Genomic DNA, 18,377 nt, shown 5'->3' with positions numbered 1-18,377 from the left:
ACTCACGAGGGTTTTTACAAATGTTTGACAACATATGTTCTAGCGCCCGTTTATTTAACGGGCTCAATGACACTAGTTCTTGATAAATTCATTGAAGCTGACTCAATAAAGCATGCCCACTTCCCTGCATAATAGGGTAGGTGAATTAAGTCTGTTCTGACTGTGTTGTTCTCTGAGGGTTTTTATTCTTTTCAGGTGAAAAGAAAAAAGTATTCTGCAGAGCAGTTAATATTAATCATTGTTAGAAAAATGATTACCACTTCAATGCTTTTTTATAACAAATTTCTAATTCTTTATTTAAAATCACATTTATTTTTATGCCCTTGCTTTGCTTAGTCTGCCTATTGGGTAATCCAACACTGGCCCACAATCCTATCTTGGCACAACCTCTCTATCCTTCGTTCATGCAACCAAGAGGCATTATCAGACTTCAAGGACACATTCCACACAGGCAAAAATATTCAAGGAAGACATGAAGTAGGAAATGTAAACTGCAGAAAGGGATGTGGTTGAGGAGGCGGTATGGTCTAGGGAGAGTTTTGAAGATCAGATATGAAAGCCCTTGTGCTACAGGCAAATATTATTATTATTTTGAATTACACATTATATGAGTAATACTTTAAAAACATGTTTAATGCTGCCGCTTTTCTTTGGAAAAGAAGCGGAAAAGAAGGAAGCTGCCGCTTCCTTTCTTTGGAAGGAAGAACAGCTTTGTGGGACCCTGATCTGTACTGGGTCCTATGTGGGTTTTCTGCCAAAAATCATTCAGAGTTTCTATTTGTTCTTGAGGATGCAGTAAATAGTACTTTATGGGGCAAAAACTTTATGGGTTTTTTAGCAGCATGAATAAGTTTTTTTTTTTTAATGTTCAAACGGATAGAAGTAAAAACACAAAGACAATGCAAGTAGTAGTTGATCAAACACTATAACTTTTCAACAGGCACCGGCTAATCCCATTACCTTAGCTGTCAACCAACAATGTCTTTTTTGGCATGTGAAAACAGCATTATTCACCAATATCCAGGTGTGAATTGTCTCAATATATGCATGGGGTCATCTTCCATTTGTGTAGGTCCAAAGTTTCCACCTAGCAAAGCAGCAAAAGTCTAGATTGTCAGGTGTGGTTCTCTCCATTTACACAGAAACTTTTCTTAGCTGTAGCAAATGCTGTAGTCCAGATTGCCTGCATCACAGGTCCAGCTTGATCAAAATCCGTTCATACACAAACTTCACTCGTACCTCTGGAATGTGGTTGCCAAGCAACTACTAAATTTTATCTGTTGTTCTGAGAAGTAACTTAACTTCAAGGCTGAATATATTATTGCAAAAGCTAAAGTTCAAACTAGGATACAAACACATCTTTACTGATACTGAAAGAAGAGAATTTGAGATGTTTGATACATGTTTTTAAAAGCGTATGTGAATACTGCATAAAAGCATTATATATAAACGACCATAACTATCTCTAACAAACATTAACTTCCCAGTTTGCCAGATGCACAAGCTGTTCCTAATGCTTCTGCTTATTATGTTTGCCTATTTACTAAAACAATGTGCCAAGATACAAGATGGATTTTAACCCTGATACAGTACTGGGAATCACAAGTTGGTAGAATGCTGCTGTTGCACATAGGTCCTGCTTTCTGATTTTGTATTGGTTGAAGGAATAGGATTCTGGTCTAGATGGGTCAATTGCCATATTTTGAAGAGCAAAAGAGAGGATGCTATGACGGCCATTAAAAGCAAATAAATGCAATTTGTCCCAAATTTTACCCCGGAAAAAGAAGACCGGGTCCAGGAAAAAGAGGACACATGACAACCTTAATATCCAGCAGGGCTCTTGTTGCGTGCTAGGAGATGTCTGCCAATGGATATATTATCAAATATGGCTATATGAAACCTCTAGGTTCAGAGATTGTCTATCTCAGAATATCTTAGGTGAGGAGATACAGACAGGAAAATATTAAGTATAATTGTGATGTATGTGGCAGTTATGGCAGTTGGCACAGCTGTGACAGTTAGGTGAACAATACAATAATATTATTGACCTTAACCTCTTTTTATGGACTTTCTTAAGCAATCTTAGACAATAGGTGCAAATTTTAGGGGAGGAAACTTCTATAGATAGCAATGTACAGAACTCAGCTTACTTTAAGCCAATGCAGTCTGGCTGTGTGTTACTAATGAATTGATATCATCAACTGAACTTACATCCCACCCTTCCTCCCCAAAGAGACTTTCCTGCTCAGTCTTGCGGGGGTGGTGGTGGTGGTCCCGAACTTCCCTCCCAAGTCCTTTTTTATGCGTGTGCGCATACTGGCTAATACCAGGAGCAAACCAGCTGTGAAGGTGACAGACGTGCGCGCGCACGGAATCGGGTCGCTGCTTATTTCCAAGGAAGGGGCTTCCAAACGCTACCTGGGTCGTGGTGGAGGTGGCGGGTGCGCGCGTGCGTGGGGGACATGGGGACAGAAACTCAGTCTAAATCCTCCCCTAAGCCTGTGAGCTCCTCCGGGAGCTCGCGTTATCTGTGTGCATTCATCGAGTCCACAAACGAAATAAAAGGGCCAGCGAGAGGCTAGCAGCGAAGGAAGTTCTGCCGGCGCCGCCACCTGCCCCAGCTCCTCCCAAGCGAGAGGCTCTCTCGCGGCGCTTCGGCCTCAGCGCGATCTCGCGAAGGCGCAGCCAGCGTCGGTATTTTGTCCCTCGCGGAGCCCCCTCCTCTAGGTACCGCGCGTTGCTATGGCATTCCTCGCCATTGAGAGCGGCAGCGTTTTCGGCCGGGAAGAGGGTCGGAGGCCGCTGTAGTGGCGGCGGAGGCGGCGGCAGGGCCTTCCTCGGCCGCCTGACGAAACGGGGGAAGGCGGGCGGGCGGCGAGAGAAGGGAGGCTGCCTCAGCCTCCCCTCCCACGTCCCGACCTGGCAGCCTTTCCGTCGGCGCGCCCAGTGCCTGTCTCGGAGGGCTGCGCAGCCTCGCTGGACGCTCCTTCTTCTCCCCCGGCCCCGCCGCCGCCTCCTGGACTCGACTCCGGGGCGGCGGCGGCGGCGGCTGGAAGCGGCGACAGGCGGTGCCCGGAGGCAGAGTCGCTGCTGGGGAAGATGGCGGGGAACGGCGCGGGTTTCGCCGGCGCAGGCAGCAGCGGGGAGATTATCCAGCTCAATGTCGGGGGCACCAGGTGAGCAGCAGGCGGGCGGCGGGGCCTCCGACGGGCAAGGTGGTGGTGGTGGGGGGCGAGAGAGGCAGGGCCTGGGAGCAAGGGTGCCGGGGAGCGGAGGAGGGAGCCGAAACGATACCATCTCTTCCCTGACCCCCCCAAATTCACGGCGACGAGACCAGGCCTTGCTACTGCGATAACAAACACATTTAGGAGATAAGTACTGTATGTTGAAGTTTTCTGGCTACTAGAATCCCGTGGCGAAGTCAAGGCCTTGTGTGTCTGTGTATGCATGTGTGTATACACACTCACCGTGACCCACCCACAAAAGTATACACACCCACGTGTGTTTGTGTGTGTGTACCTTGCCGCTTTACGTACTTTATAACTTGCTTGAGGAATGGTGTCACTGGTAAAGAAACTCTGTGAGATTCATAGAATCAGAATAACTGTGGAGTTGGATGGGGAGCCCCAAGCGTTATCTAGTCCATCCCGCTGCAATGCAGGGATTGCAGCTAAAGAACTGGTGGATGGTCATCCAACCTCTGCTTACAAACCTCTGATGGAGAGTCCAGCAGCTCCCGAGGTTGAATGGTCAGCAGTTTGTGTGTCTGGGCCCCACACATGTATGATGTGTGCTCTCTAGCAACATTCCAGCCTTTTTAATACCTTCTGGTGTACACTTTAGTAATCCCACAGGGTCTGTTTGGCCTTTCCGGACTTGCTTCCCTGGTCCGAAGATACCTTGTTCCTTCTATAGTGTGCTCTGTCAAACATGGGCCTGCGATCCGGCCCACGGAGCCCTCCGCGGCAGTGAACAGGCCCAGGCAAGGTAAACCTTGCCGACCCCTGTGGTAAGCCAAACCATGGTTTAGATCACTGCAGCCAGATGACCAGGGGGAGGAGTGCAGTAACCACAGTCTCCTTTGTGGGAACCTTCACATGTGTAATTAAACCGTGGTTTGGCTTAGCATTATGTATGAACCACCTCATTTGGTTGGATCTATTGGAGAATATTTTATCCAGATGATACTTTAGCAAAGTGTATTGGGGAGGAAGCGCCTCACACTACCTGTTCTAAAGCAGTGTTTCCCAGCCTAAGCATCTCTAAAATCCCCTCTCTGTGACATATAATTCGTATTCAAAAGGGAACTCCTATTTATTTGGTAAAGGTAAAGGGACCCCTGACCATTAGGTCCAGTCATGACCGACTCTGGGGTTGCGGCGCTCATCTCGCGTTATTGGCCGAGGGAGCCGGCATACAGCTTCCAGGTCATGTGGCCCGCATCACAAAGCCACTTCTGGCGAACCAGAGCAGCACACGGAAACGCCATTTAACTTCCCACTGTAGCGGTACCTATTTATCTACTTGCACTTTGACATGCTTTCGAACTGCTAGGTTGGCAGGAGCTGGGACTGAGCAACGTCGCGGGGGTTCGAACCGCCGGACCTTCTGATTGGCAAGCCCTAGGCTCTGTGGTTTAACCCACAGCACCACCCGTGTCCCAATTCATGTGGAGGAAGCCTAAAAAGCCATTAACTGTTAATAACTCATTCTCAAATTGCCCCCCCCCCGCCAAAATCAAATTGCCCCCCTGTGGGGCGTGTGCCCCAGGTTGGGAACCACAGTTCTAGAGGCTCCTTCAGTCCTCTAGACTAGAGCATATGGTAAATCTAGGAGATGGGGCATCCAGAAGAATTATCTTCCTTTGGCCTTTCTGTTGTGATTATCCCATTCTGTGAGCTGAGCTCTGTTTATCAGAGCTCTGAATCTAGGCCAAAGTATTACACAACATGAAACACTCGTATTTTAGTGAAAACAAAAAGCTATATTGTTAGGTGAAAAATAGAAACCTGCTTTATTCTGTATCTTCACATTCTAACAATTGTAGTGCAGTTATTGAAAAAATGATTGAAAAGCATGATACTGTAAATCAGAATGGTATATCAATACATAATAAATGTTGCAAACAAAATAATGTTTCAATGGTCTTTTGTTGATTTGCAATAGTATTATTGAATCCCTCAATTTTACCCATAAAAAGGTTTCTAAATGTCAAAAGCACATCAACTTGCATCACATCTAAGTGATCCTCTTAACCTGTTGTTCATAGTATGGTAGTATTGTTTGAACTTGTCTATTTTATAGAAAAACTGAAATTAATGTATTACTTGATAATAAGTTGGTGTTATCAAAAGAGCATATGGGAAAATAAGAGTGATGAACAATGTTATAATCATTGTGGCCTTTTATATGTTTACAGTAGCATTTTTTAATCAGGCTGATAAATTGCAACAAAACAAAGTAAAGTTTATTTCTGTTTGTGCCAAATAGAATATACCCAGTCTTCATAGCAGAGCTTCCTTGAGAAAATTGGATTGAATAGCCTACCAGCTACATTAAAGCCACCCATCTACCTTAAAAAAAGAACTGAGATTATTATCATTCTTTTGTTTTGACACTTGTACCAAAGAAAATATAAAAATTGTGAAAAATCCACAGTTGGCAAATCTTTATTAGGACCAACCAGAATGTCTCAAATAGTGAGCAAACTCTTGAACACCTCATCATATGAGAACTTGTGCAAAGCAGGCATGGGAAAGAGGAAAATATGACAACAAAGAGCTTGTTAACAGTTATATGTTGTATATTTCTTACTTGCCAAAATGACTTCTAAGTGGTTTACAAGTATAAAACCAGTTATAAGAATATAGTCACACACAGTGCTTTTTTTCTGGGGGGGATGCAGGGGTACACATACTGCTAAACATTTTGTGAATCTAAGTTTGGCCTTATTGAGGGGCAGTATTTCAATATGAGTAGGAAGATGAGAGTACCCCTAAACATTTTTTAGGGGAAAAAAGCACTGGTCACACATAATTAAGATGCGCATTCAAACAGTTTTCTCAAAACATTAAATATTCATAATTAAAATGTACAATAAGAAGGCCTGTTAAAACAGCAGTTAACTACAATTTGATTGAACAGGAGGTTTAGTTAGGAGATGAGGAGAATGTTCCTTTAAAGAGGTATGTCTTCAAGGGCTAGTGGAATGCTAGTATCATGAGGTTTATCATAATTCAGCAGAGATGGCATTCCACAACGCTGGTGCCACTAGTGGAAAAGCTGGCCTCCAATTGATTAATTGATTGATTGAATTTATATACTGCCCTATACCTGGAGGTCTCAGGGCAGTTACCGGTACCAAAAGCTGGTAATCACCACCCTGCTATTATAGTCAAAAAGTCTGCTTATTGACTTGGTCTCAAGAGGGAGAATGACTATGGGATTAGATTATTGTAGTTTCTGCTAGTGTCTTTTTACACCCAGTATTATGGGACAAAGAAGTAACAGGTGGACCCCCTTTTTAAAAACTTTTAAATCCAGCAGTTTTCCAGATCTGACTCCAGCCTTAAGCAAAACACACTTATTGCTGGTTAGACAGAGAGTATGAAAAGTGATGTAACTTCTAAACTGAGGGACAAGCATTTTTAAAATCTAAACATGTCTTACTTCTTGTGAGGCAAAAAATAGCTATCCTTGGTGTGCTTTCTTTTAAGTTCCTACCACTTTGCTGTGACTATTAAGTTTTTGTAAATAAAGTATCATTGTCATATGTTGCTATATGTAGTAATGTTATTTGTATCTTAACATCTAAGTATCAGCATTCTGGTGCCATTCATCAACAACTACTGCTCTGTAACATCCCTTCATTTTCATGGAAATTGTGGGGGAATATTTTTGGATCATGTTGTTCCGCAAAACATGTAATTAACTTGGAGGCGAAAATATGCAGTCAAATACTGCCACAGAATTAGCAGAGTCAGTTTTGTATTTTAAGATGTACATTGCTCCTTCTTGGTAGGTTTCATTTGACTCACCAGGACTAATTTCACTGTTGTTTGGATTCTATTCTATATTTTTATATCATGGGTACTGAACTGTGTTCAAGTTAGCATTGTTTGTTTGACTTCTTGGAAATAATACGTTTGTTCTAGCTACTGGAGTTTCGTTATTTGAGTGTGTTTCTAATAATAAACTAGGATTGCAAGAGTGTTTGAATTCTGCTCGATTGAACCTTCAAACTTACTGCTAAAAAGTTAACCAGAAAAAAATGTAGTTCTGACTATTTTTTTCATAGGAGAAAGTTTTCCAATTTTCAAGCTTAAAATGACTATATTGAGCCCTTTGTTCAGAGATTTGGCTTTGTCATGCCTTTATTGCAAAACTGCACAGAATCTGCATTGTGTATAATACAGAGGCTCCTATATGCTATCTGTATTTTTTTTATATACTATAGAATCATAGACCCTTGGGGTCCCTTCCAATTCTACACTTCTATGATTCTGTAGTAACCAACAATACAAACAAGTAGTAGTACAGATAGCATGTAGGAGCCTCTGTTGTACACATTCTTCATTTAAAATACAGAAAAGTTCCATAGTTTGAATGGAATACATGCTAAATGGTAGAATAGCAATTTTATTTCAGACTTTAAAGACCAGTCTTAGGGCTATTTCTCTTATGTGCACACAAATGCACCATTTTTTCTACATGTGCACAGGATTTTTAAAATAAGTGTACCCTCGCATGCGTGAAATTATTTGAACTTCTCTAGTTTACATACATAGACATTTTCATAAAGTTTAACTTATTACAAAACATGTACTCCCAATGTGGCCAGAAATAAATTCTCATTCAGCGATACAGACTTAAAATGAAATCACAAGCATACGGTACTTACTAGAGAGTAAGCATTATTGAACATGAGGCTTGCTCCTGAGTAAATATGCATAAGTTGCTTTGTCATAAACAATGCAAGCAACTTAATTTTGTGTGTTTGGGAAGGAGGAGACGTTTATTTGTGGTAATAACAACTGCAAAGGCCTGGTCTTTGGGTCCTAATCCAAAAAAAGATAGTTTGGATTAACTTCCACTGAAAGCTGTAGGACTAACTTGGTTGCTACTAATTCATTTCATTGGTCTCAGTGGGATAGTCAAGACTAATTTTAGCCAACCTTGACAAGTGCTTCCTTTTTGCACGGGTTCCTAGAAGAATGAATGAGATACATGAGGGGCTACTGGGGGTGGGGAGTAAGAGAGGAATGAGAAGTCCTTTTGCTTGAACAGAGGCCTTTTTGCAATTTTGGGGGTCTTGCCCACTGTGTTCAAACACTATTTTTCTTAGGTAGGAAAGAATTAATTAAATAAGTAAATAATAATAATAATTGTTGGTTGCAGGGAGGGAACTTACCAGTTCAGTTCCTGACTTCTAATATTTATGTTCCAGGTTCAGCACTTCAAGACAAACACTAATGTGGATTCCGGACTCCTTTTTTTCCAGGTATTTTGAAGCCAGATCTTATGGATCTTTATTCAGTCTAAGTTCAATAAAACTTACTCCCCAGTAAATCTTCAGTAGCTTTTTTTTTTTTACATTGACCAGTGTGTCTAAGTGTGTAGCTTACCTACTTTGTAGCTTTGTAGCCCAGTTCATAATTAGGCTTGTGTTCAAGTTTGAAGTCTAACATTTCTTATCAGTTTCATGTTATGGGTATGTTACATAAATAAGCCCTTGTGTGTTGTATTTACACATCATAGTGATCTCTGAGGAAATGTTTTCTCAAAATTGTCGGTACAATGTGAGGGTGGAACCACGTGTTTTATCAGCAAATGCATGTTTACAAACCTGCATTTCTGAGAATGAATGGAATGGTGCAGAAGAGTTTAGGGAAGAATTGGAAGGAGAAATGGGGGGGGGGCTTAATCCCTGCTATACCCACTAATTATTTCCTGCAAATGCCCCTACATATGTTTTATGGCAGATGTGTGGGACTTAAAACCACATGTTTCTATGATTTGTGATTTTGGGACTGCATAGAAAAACATACTGTTGGTAGATGTCATCCCTCTTTTATGAGACTTTATGAGAGCAGAGGAGAAACTAGGACTCTTCACCCAACTCTTCTTACCAAGCTATATTGTAATTTAGCTTTATTTGTTTTCAGTTTGCTGAGTGGAAGAATTTCAACACTGAAAGATGAAACTGGTGCTGTGAGTATTCCTTTCTAAAAAAAGAAGATTATGATATGAAAGTTGATTACTGTATTGGGTTTTGCTGGATGAAACTTTTGGAATCTATGTATATCATATAAATTCATTTGTATAAATGCAAAGGCTTTCATATTTGTAAGCCAATGTTAAGTACAGGTGGTTATAATATTCTGGTTTGGAGTGATCAAGTTATATGAGAGGAGGCCTAATCCCAAAAGGGTTCTGCTTTACATCTGGGCAAGGACAGTAGCACAGCTGCAAGAAACAACAGAGAAGCAGCCCTGGTAAACCATAGAAACAATAGAAAAAAAGTTACCCAAATACAATACTTGCCATACAAAAGACTTCTTGATCAGATGTTCTGGCCACATAATTCTTGGCAATCAGTAAGAGTAAGGAGTAAATATTAAATAACTTTTTGCATATATACCTACAAACCAGCCTGATCTGCCTGAATCCTGAGTTTGTGTGTGCAGAATCTTGTTTTACATTCCAAACTTTTCAGGGAAATGACACTTGATTTATAATACAATTTGCAATTTGAACTGGACAAATTTGTATTCTAAATTGGTGAATTGTGCACTTTTGCAACATCTCTAGTTAGAATGGGGAGACTCAGTCTTGTGCTCAGTTGAATGATAGAGACAAATTGTGGCTGCTGGTAATTGTAGGCATCATGAAAATGCAAAGTTAAAAAATATAACTTTTTTTTAAAAAACGAGGGTTTATTTTTTTAAAATTTGATGTTGTAATATATGTAGGGCTAAATAATGCCAGAATTAAGCATTTTAGGTCACACAGATTTCTGCTGCAGAATTAATCCTGTGTTTAAACTGCTTCCATTGAAATAAATAAAGATTTCAGAGTGCATAATTTCTTGTATTCTAAAACTTATATGTTAAGCTAATAAATGGGCTCTCATTTCTTCATAGATATTTATTGACAGAGATCCTGCAGCATTTGCACCTATTTTAAATTTTCTTCGAACAAAGGAGTTAGATTTGCGGTAAGGAACTCAGTGTTAATTCTCACTCTGATTTTAAAAACGTTTCTGGTGGAAGTTTGTTATAAAAACACTCTTAAGCTCACTTAAATTGAAGTTTAAAAAAAATTGTACTTGTGAAAGTATCAGTAGTATCCCCTGAACTCCACAGAATAATCTACTCTCCCAAATATTAGAGGTGAATTTCTGCAGGAACTTCAAGGGGCCCCTGATTTCTGAAAGACTATTAGGTCTTCCTTAAGGCTTTGCTGTATGAGAGACTTTAAATATTCTCTTGTAACCTGTGTACTAGACACTTATAGCCCAATCTAGCAGCTAAAACCACACACGTTAAAGTATGTGTACACTCTTTGAGGCACAATTCTGAAAGGGTTCAACTTGAAGAAACTTGCCAGGCCTGTGAGCTAAGCTAGCTTTTCTTTTGTGCATTTGCCTCAGCTGAGACACACACATTCACCCACCCATGTGACAACACCTAGCTCTGTCATCTATGTGTTAGATTGGACTTCTAGTCAGCACATTCTATATGTATCCCATAATACTTGTTCTGTGATTTCTGCTGCTCATAAAGCTTACTTTTTTTAAAAAAAATGTTTTCAAAGAACAGAGGTTTTGCTTGAGTGTTCCAGACTACTGTATATCTCTTCACAAAGCTTTAATTTAACATTTGTGTAGATGTTTCTGTTGATCCATAGAATTTAAAGATATTCTCAGTTGTTTAATCAAAGTATTTTATCATGTTAAAATAAAACTTCCTATAAAAGAAACAAAATAAAAAATTCCTCCCAGCAGCACCTTAAAGACCAACTAAGTTTTTATTAGTTTTTGTGTTTAGAATATTAATTTTTGTGCTAAAAAACGGCATTATTTAATTTGTAAATATTTCTGTTTTTTACCTTTTTGCAGGGGAGTAAGCATTAATGTACTTAGGCATGAAGCAGAGTTTTATGGAATTACACCTTTAGGTAAATATATGGATTTAAATTACCCACTAGTCTGAACATCATGATCAGTTACTAATCATTTTAAAGAACCACCAGTAGTGGTTCCCCACACAATTAAGCCATATATATTGTCATTCCCAGGTGACTTTTGGGTGGGTTGGAGGGCCAGCAACCAGTGGGAATACCTCTCATTGCTTCCCCTTCACTTCCTCTGCGTTCCATCATCAACAGAGCACATTTTGCTGGGAGTCGAGACAGAATGTTTTTGGAGATCAGCACATTGATCTCCTAAGAGAGGATTGATTAAGTCCCATGTTGATTATATTTTTGGTGGGTGGCTATGATTTCTTTTTTTATAAACAAATGCTGATAACTTGTAGATTTCTTGTTTTGGTATGTTTTTAAAGTTCTCTGTTGTTATTATGAATTTAAGCCCTGCTTCCTAAGGTTCTAGGGTGTGTTACAAAAAATTAAAATACAACATCAAAAACAGATTAAAGCAAATTATAATAATAAAAGTAGGGTGGGTTATAAAAATATACACCAGGTATCAAAGGGCAGGGTTATAACTGTGCAACTGGAGGTTTAATGTTATAAGCCATAGCGGCCTTATTGAGACCCCAAAAGTAGTATATATATTATTTTATGAAGTTAATTAATCTCCAGTGGCACCTGAAGATTGGCAAAGTCCCACCTACCGAGCAGTTTGGTGGGGAATCAACAACATTTGGGCCCAAGCACACCTGACTTTACTTTAAAGCTGTGTTGCTGTTCGAAGCCTAGCCTTGCCCTTTTGCAGCAAGAAAGCTATATATGTATAAAAAAAGATTGCAAAGTAACTCAATTAGTATTCACATACGTATACTTTGTTATTGATTTATATGCTGTTTCCTTTCAGTAAGAAGGTTACTCTTGTGTGAAGAGCTAGAGCGCTCCTCTTGTGGCAGTGTCCTCTTCCATGGATACCTGCCACCTCCAGGTACTTGAGCATGCTTTGTATGCCATTTTTTATTTCAGCATCAAGAAGCGACTCCTGAAAATCTCTGCATCTTTACAGTAATGAAATACTTTCAGCTCTGTGTGGCATTTGAGCTGGTCAAAGCATTGTGGGGTTCACTATGTATAGAGACACTATGGGCTGATGCCTGCTGAAGCTTCCACTTCAAGAACTTATCAGGATTCTCTCCATCTCTGCTGCCACCTTTATGTTAGTTCTATGTGTACACCAGAATCACTTTCCTGCTGTTGCCATAGTGTCTACTTTATTATAAGCATTCTCATTGTGGTTTTGAGGTTATTACAATAGACCCTTTCAAGATCATGCCTCATCTTAGCTGCTTGTTACTGCTGCTGTACATTATTCATCTTCTTCAGTCTCTGGTTAAGGAGGGCTCACACAGTAGCTCAGACAAACAGTTGTGGGTCACCACTGGGAAATATATGTGTACCTTATGTCTATTGGATGTCTGGCAATCATGTGAATGCTTAACTACAAGGCTGCAGTACATTGTTGTATTTCTCAGGTGATTTTGATTTTCTAGAAAGGGACTGATATACAGTGAGGGGGGGGGAGTTTTTGATCCCCTGCTAAATTTGCCTGTTTGCCCTCTGACGAAGAAATGACCAGTCCATAATTTTAATGGTAGGTTTATTGTAGCTGTGAGGGACAGAATAACAACAGGAAAACCCCAGAAACCCAGAAGACAAAAGTCAGAGATTGAGGGCCAATGGGCAAATTTAGCAGGGGATCAAATACTCCCCCCCCCCTTCATGGTATCCCTTAGTTTTCCATGTATAAGACATTTTTTAAATTATAAAATAATGTTAAAGGGGGGGGTCGTCTTTTACACGAATAGTGCTGAGGGAGGACAGGTGTTTGGTTGCAAACGCAAGCAGGAGATTGTCAGCGGCGATTGGGCGGGTGAGTGGTGGATGCGGCAAGGGCTGCTGTCGATTGGCTGTTGTGGCAATTGGGCAGGCGACTGGCTGGTGCTGGCGGCGAGCGGTCAGACGATTGGTGGCGTCCGCGATTGGCAGCATCGGTCAGGCGGGTTAGCGATTTTCAGCAAACCCCCTCCCCCAAGCTCAACAACTTTGGGAAATCCTCCCCCCAAAAGCTTAACAACTCTGGGCAATCTCCCCCCATTTTCTTAATATTGGAGTCCCCAAAAATAGGGGGACGGTGTGTGTGTATTATACACGGAAAAATACGGTACTTCCCACTGAACCCACTATCTCTAAATGAATATATATTGCTTTGATGTTAAGTCAGTGTAAACCAAAACTCTGTGGTAGAGTAGTTCTTAATACTATTGAGGCAATTACAAATTAGTTATGGAGGCTGCTATACTTTCACTGAGGGTTGGGCAGCGCCATGGAATAGCGTGGGATGGGGGCAGGAATAGTCAGGAGGGGGAAGTTGCCCAAAATTGTTGAGGTACTACAGATAAATGGAGCTCGAAATGTGCAAGGTACTTTGTCTGATTAATTTGAGAAGTTTCCCCTTCCCATTGCAGCCCCTTGTGCATTTTGGAAGGATGGGAGGGAATGGGAAAGTCCACTGTCATGAGCTTCCTTCTGCTTGCAGTTCTCAAAAGCCAACCTCATGTGTTTGAACTACCAGCAAAGGTGTAGCAGCCTTTATCTAAGCCCAGAAAAACCAGATTTGACAAATTTCTTATCTTCTTTAGGCATTCCAAGTCGCAGGATTAGCCCTTCTTCAGGAGCATCTACTGAAGTCAGAGCACCTCAGAGCTGTCCTGAAAGTGAGGCCCGAGGAGGGAATATGCAGACTTCACTTGCTGGTACTGGAGAAGATACAGTCAGGCTAGGTGAGCAAAACGATCTTCATTTCTTTAATGCATTTAAAATATTTGTGGAAAAATAATTTGCAAGTGTATCTTAAGAAAAGCCCAAATTAGTTCTTGCCGATCCTTGAAAATTGTGACAGGTTGCAGATTTGAGTGAAGACTAGCCCTGCAGTGCAAGCATCATAAATGAGATATAAGTACATGCAGGCTGCAACTAGGTTGTAGTATAGGGCCAGGTATTGAATGGTGATCATCTATCTGCTTCTGGGGTAAATCTTCTTCCTCTGGAAAGAGAGCAGAAGGGCATGTGTGCTTACAGTAGCCATAGTATTCTGCTTTAGTTCCCCAGAGTTTGCTCTGCTCTGCTAACTCTTCCATGCCAAATGCAGCTCATCATGTGCATCAGCAGCTTTATTACAGCTGCAGAATTTAAGAATACTCACTACTCTGGAAAAATAAGACTCATGACCATCAATTCAATAACCTCACTTAACCTCTGTTGTGTTTTTCTTTTTCTTTTTAAAGGGTTTCCTGTGGATCCACGAAAAGTTTTGATAGTGGCTGGCCATCACAACTGGATTGTAGCTGCATATGCTCACTTTGCAGTTTGTTATAGGTAAAGATGCAATGAGCAATACTGTTTCAGTCTATATTCCAGTAATTATGCTCTACAGGACAGTTTTCATAAAATACAAGATATGCATTCATTAAAAGAAACAAAGTTTTTGTTTATTTTTTGTTAATAGTGTGAGTAGTACTGAGGCAGGAATGAGAAGCTTTGTAACACCCCTGCTTTATGACTTCAACTTATGATTGCCATTGCAAAACTAGATATCGTCAACAGAGCAGACATTTTGAATCAATCTTATGGCCACGTTCCTCAAGTATTCTTGTATCCCGGCATACATGCACAACTGCAAAATTTGTGCTCCTTCCCTTTAAAATATACAGAAGCAGCAAACAGGAAAGAATTTGAATCCCCTCTTCATTTATTTTAAAAGGAAAAGGCATGCTTGAAATCTGATACTTCTAACAGTTGCAGTTCCGGAAATATTCTGTGAAAAGTTGTTCTGTCTGGGGGACTCAGAATAAATGTAGGTAATTCGTTCACTCAACAGGTAAAGTATAATGAAGCCCGTTATATTGAATACACAGGAGGTCATTTGTGACCAAAGCTTATCTTCACGAATTACTATGTGCATAAGACATTAGCAAAATATTTCAGTTGTGTGGAGTAGTGTGTGTTAGGGCACTTCAAGATGTGATTCTGTGAGTCAGTGCTCCAGTATAAATTCACTGAGGATATGGTGCCTTACTTAGGGATGTGAAACTGTGCCACCATGTCAAGCCATTTGTGATAAAAAAACAGAATGGGCTGTTGCTACATTTGGTTAAAGCTTTTAGTTGGCATGAAAGCAGGATATAAACCATAATTAAAATAAACTGGTTAGTGTGTAGGATGCTTATTCACATAGCTAAAACCACATGCACTTCGCTCTTCCCTCTCAGGAAACCTATGGTCTTGTCTTGGTTCATGTCCAAACACAAATTGGGATGTAATTTCAAGCAGACTATGACTTGCCCCCCAGCAACATGGCAGGAGCAAGGGAGAAGTAAAGTGCTCGAGATTTCAGCAGTGTGCATGAGCATGTTCTTGTTCACAGTAAACTGCAGGGTTGTTTGGGTTTTTTATGTTTAATGTGACATGCCCCCACTACCAGGATTGTCCCTACATTTTAGAGACCTGAGAAGTACTGATAAGACTTCACACCCCCTCCCCATAAGGTAGCTTCCTATGTCCTTCAGAGTATAAGGGGGTGGGGAACTCTTATCCGGTTGGCTTTCCACGTTCAACAGATGAATCAGGAGCACACTCTTAAGGTTGCTCTTGATCCTCCCTTTGTGCAGCCGAAATTGCAACCTTCAATACGTGCTTGCAAAAAAAGAGTCTGTGCACTTCTGAGTTTTCCTTTGCAGCTGTAATTCAGCACTTTCTGAATTTTGAATCTTTTTCTGTTACCCAGCAACTGGACAGGAAGAATCAGGGGTACACTTAGAGTTTACCTGTCTTGCACTTATGTCCTATCCCATTAGGTAATGGAGGGTTGGATGTGCTTTGGGCCAAACTATGCTGTGGGCCAAATGAGGTGCTGCAAATAAGGCTGCAGGTTCCCCACCACTATAGTTGCAACATTTCTACTATACTGTTGCTTTCTGTCTAGTTTGCATTTGAGTGTTCAGCAGTGAATGAATACCCACAAGCCTGCATATTTCTCCACAGGCATCTATTCACATGAGGAAAGAAAACACTCTTCTCTTGTGCAAAAACGGAGCAGCTGCTTTGTTCTGAGCTGCACAAAGAAGGACAGAAATGTTCCCTATACTGTCCTCATTTATGCCAAACTAGACATGGTCCCACCTTAATTTTTTTTATGAATGTTTTTCTTGCTCCAGACGAATAGATTACATCTTACAAGAACAGTCTCATTCAGAATAGTTATTATGTACTAACCTTATTACATCCCATTCTACCAGGCTGCAGCAGTTTTGGTTAAGAGACCCAAATACCATTGGTCTCTTCCCCACCCCCAACTGTCTCCATTCCAGCCGCTCAATATAAGAACTATTATGGAACTTTAAAAGTTAGGGCTTGCCTTTCTTGTTCTTCTTTCCCTACCCATCCTTTTTGTGTTGCTTCTGTTAGATTGTAAGCCTACAGGCAAGGAGGGACTATCCGATTTTTAATCTGTGCACAGCACCTAGAAAGTGCTGTTATACTTTATAATGATAGATAATGATACATCCCATCTCCCTCCCCATTGCTGGGAATCTGCTGATTATGTGAAATTACCAAGTGAAAGATGTCCCAGGAGTCTACCTTTCAGAATACTAGACAAAGTGTGTTTCACTCCTTTCCTTTGAAACATATTGGCTTAGATAAATCCAGACTGTGACTTATATCCTATAAGGAACAGTGGATTATTGCATCTAGATCTTATCTTTTAGGTACCGAAATTAAGTTTCACTATTTTTCTCCTTTGTTTGTAGGCACTTTAAAAAAATATGATCTACATCAAATAATTTTTCTGCTCCCTTTTGACAAGTTGGAATAACTGTTGTTCATTGAAGTTTTAGCATATCCTGGAAAACCTGCTTGCAAAAATATGTTTTTGTATATCTTTCTCTCAGAATCAAAGAATCCTCTGGATGGCAACAAGTGTTCACGAGTCCCTATTTAGACTGGACTATTGAACGTGTTGCTCTCAATGCAAAGGTTGTTGGTGGTCCACATGGAGACAAAGATAAAATGGTTGCTGTCGCATCTGAGAGCAGTATCATCTTATGGAGCGTTCAGGATGGTGGTAGTGGCAGTGAAATAGGCAAGTGTGCACTCTCGTTCCTGTTCCTAATAATAGATATTGGCTCACTGTTTTCCAATTACGTTGTGCAATTGCTTGTCAAACTTTTTGGCCACAGTGAATGAAAGGTAAACTTTTGTTCATTCAACATTTTATTTCTTCATATAGCTGCTTCTCTATCCATCACTTATACGCTAAAGCAGTATCTTAATAGGAAATAAGATAAAATCTAAAAGCCATGCTTGGCTTAATGGGTGCATAGTGGTATATGTCACTTATTGAAGTGTTCCTGAAGCCCTGTTGTGATAATAAGTAGAAAGTAATTTAATTTTTGACTGACTTATTTCAGCTCTGCATGGTGAACCTGAATGTGGGAATTAGAGATGACAGTTTGGAATGACTGCCAGCTTGTCTTGTTCTTACTAAAAGCCATGTTTCTCAAGGTCTCCTTCTGATAACCTTCAAAAAACACAATTTGGGCAATGCTTTGCTACTAATAATCTTTTGAGCAGAAATTAGTCGAGATAGCCAGCACTGGCACCAGACAGCTTTAGAGCCAAGGGCTTCATGCTACCAGAAGGTACATAAACATGAAAAGGGCTTTTAGAGAAGCCAAATACTTCACTCTGCAGATCTGATTGATAGCTTGACTTACTTATTAAAATACATACTTGCTTCCAAACATCAGCAGTGGCCTTTTTGAGCAGGGGCAGAGAGAAAGATACAAGGAATCTTTTGAGTTCCAAAAGTAACATTTAAGTAATAGGGTAATGATAATGACAGACTGTTTCCTCTAGCCATGAAGAGCTGTCACCATAGATTTAATCTACTTGCCAGCATAGATGTAGTATCTTCATGCATTTTTCCAAAATAAGTTGTATGATTAGAGAGGTACTCAGTGGAGTAGGTTTGTTTTCTGCCCTCAAGTAATTAAGCCCCCTGAGGGAATCAGTATTTTAGTGGGGGAAATGATGTGGACAACGTGTGAATATTCAATTCTGTTTGGCTGTTGTGTCTGCACATTGGCAGTATGGAGATTATTAAATTTATT

At 40.5% G+C, this 18,377-nt stretch overlaps 1 protein-coding gene across 1 annotated transcript in view; it reads left to right on the top strand.

Moving 5' to 3' along the window:
- Positions 1 to 279: 279 nt before the first annotated feature.
- The window catches only part of KCTD3 (potassium channel tetramerization domain containing 3), a 36,815-nt gene continuing 18,717 nt past the window's right edge, over positions 280 to 18,377 (top strand). Inside the window, exons 1-9 of the mRNA XM_035111327.3 lie at positions 280 to 3,176; positions 8,447 to 8,500; positions 9,165 to 9,210; positions 10,143 to 10,216; positions 11,120 to 11,178; positions 12,056 to 12,136; positions 13,848 to 13,988; positions 14,493 to 14,583; positions 17,157 to 17,347. Coding sequence (XP_034967218.1) covers positions 3,100 to 3,176; positions 8,447 to 8,500; positions 9,165 to 9,210; positions 10,143 to 10,216; positions 11,120 to 11,178; positions 12,056 to 12,136; positions 13,848 to 13,988; positions 14,493 to 14,583; positions 17,157 to 17,347 — 814 coding nt within the window. The 5' untranslated portion in view covers positions 280 to 3,099. The remainder of the gene's footprint in view (positions 3,177 to 8,446; positions 8,501 to 9,164; positions 9,211 to 10,142; positions 10,217 to 11,119; positions 11,179 to 12,055; positions 12,137 to 13,847; positions 13,989 to 14,492; positions 14,584 to 17,156; positions 17,348 to 18,377) is intronic.

This window comes from Zootoca vivipara, chromosome 3 (assembly GCF_965207765.1).
Source record: "Zootoca vivipara chromosome 3, rZooViv2.hap1.1, whole genome shotgun sequence".
NCBI classification, from domain to species: domain Eukaryota; kingdom Metazoa; phylum Chordata; class Lepidosauria; order Squamata; family Lacertidae; genus Zootoca; species Zootoca vivipara.
This window is presented reverse-complemented; position numbering and strand designations above follow the sequence as displayed.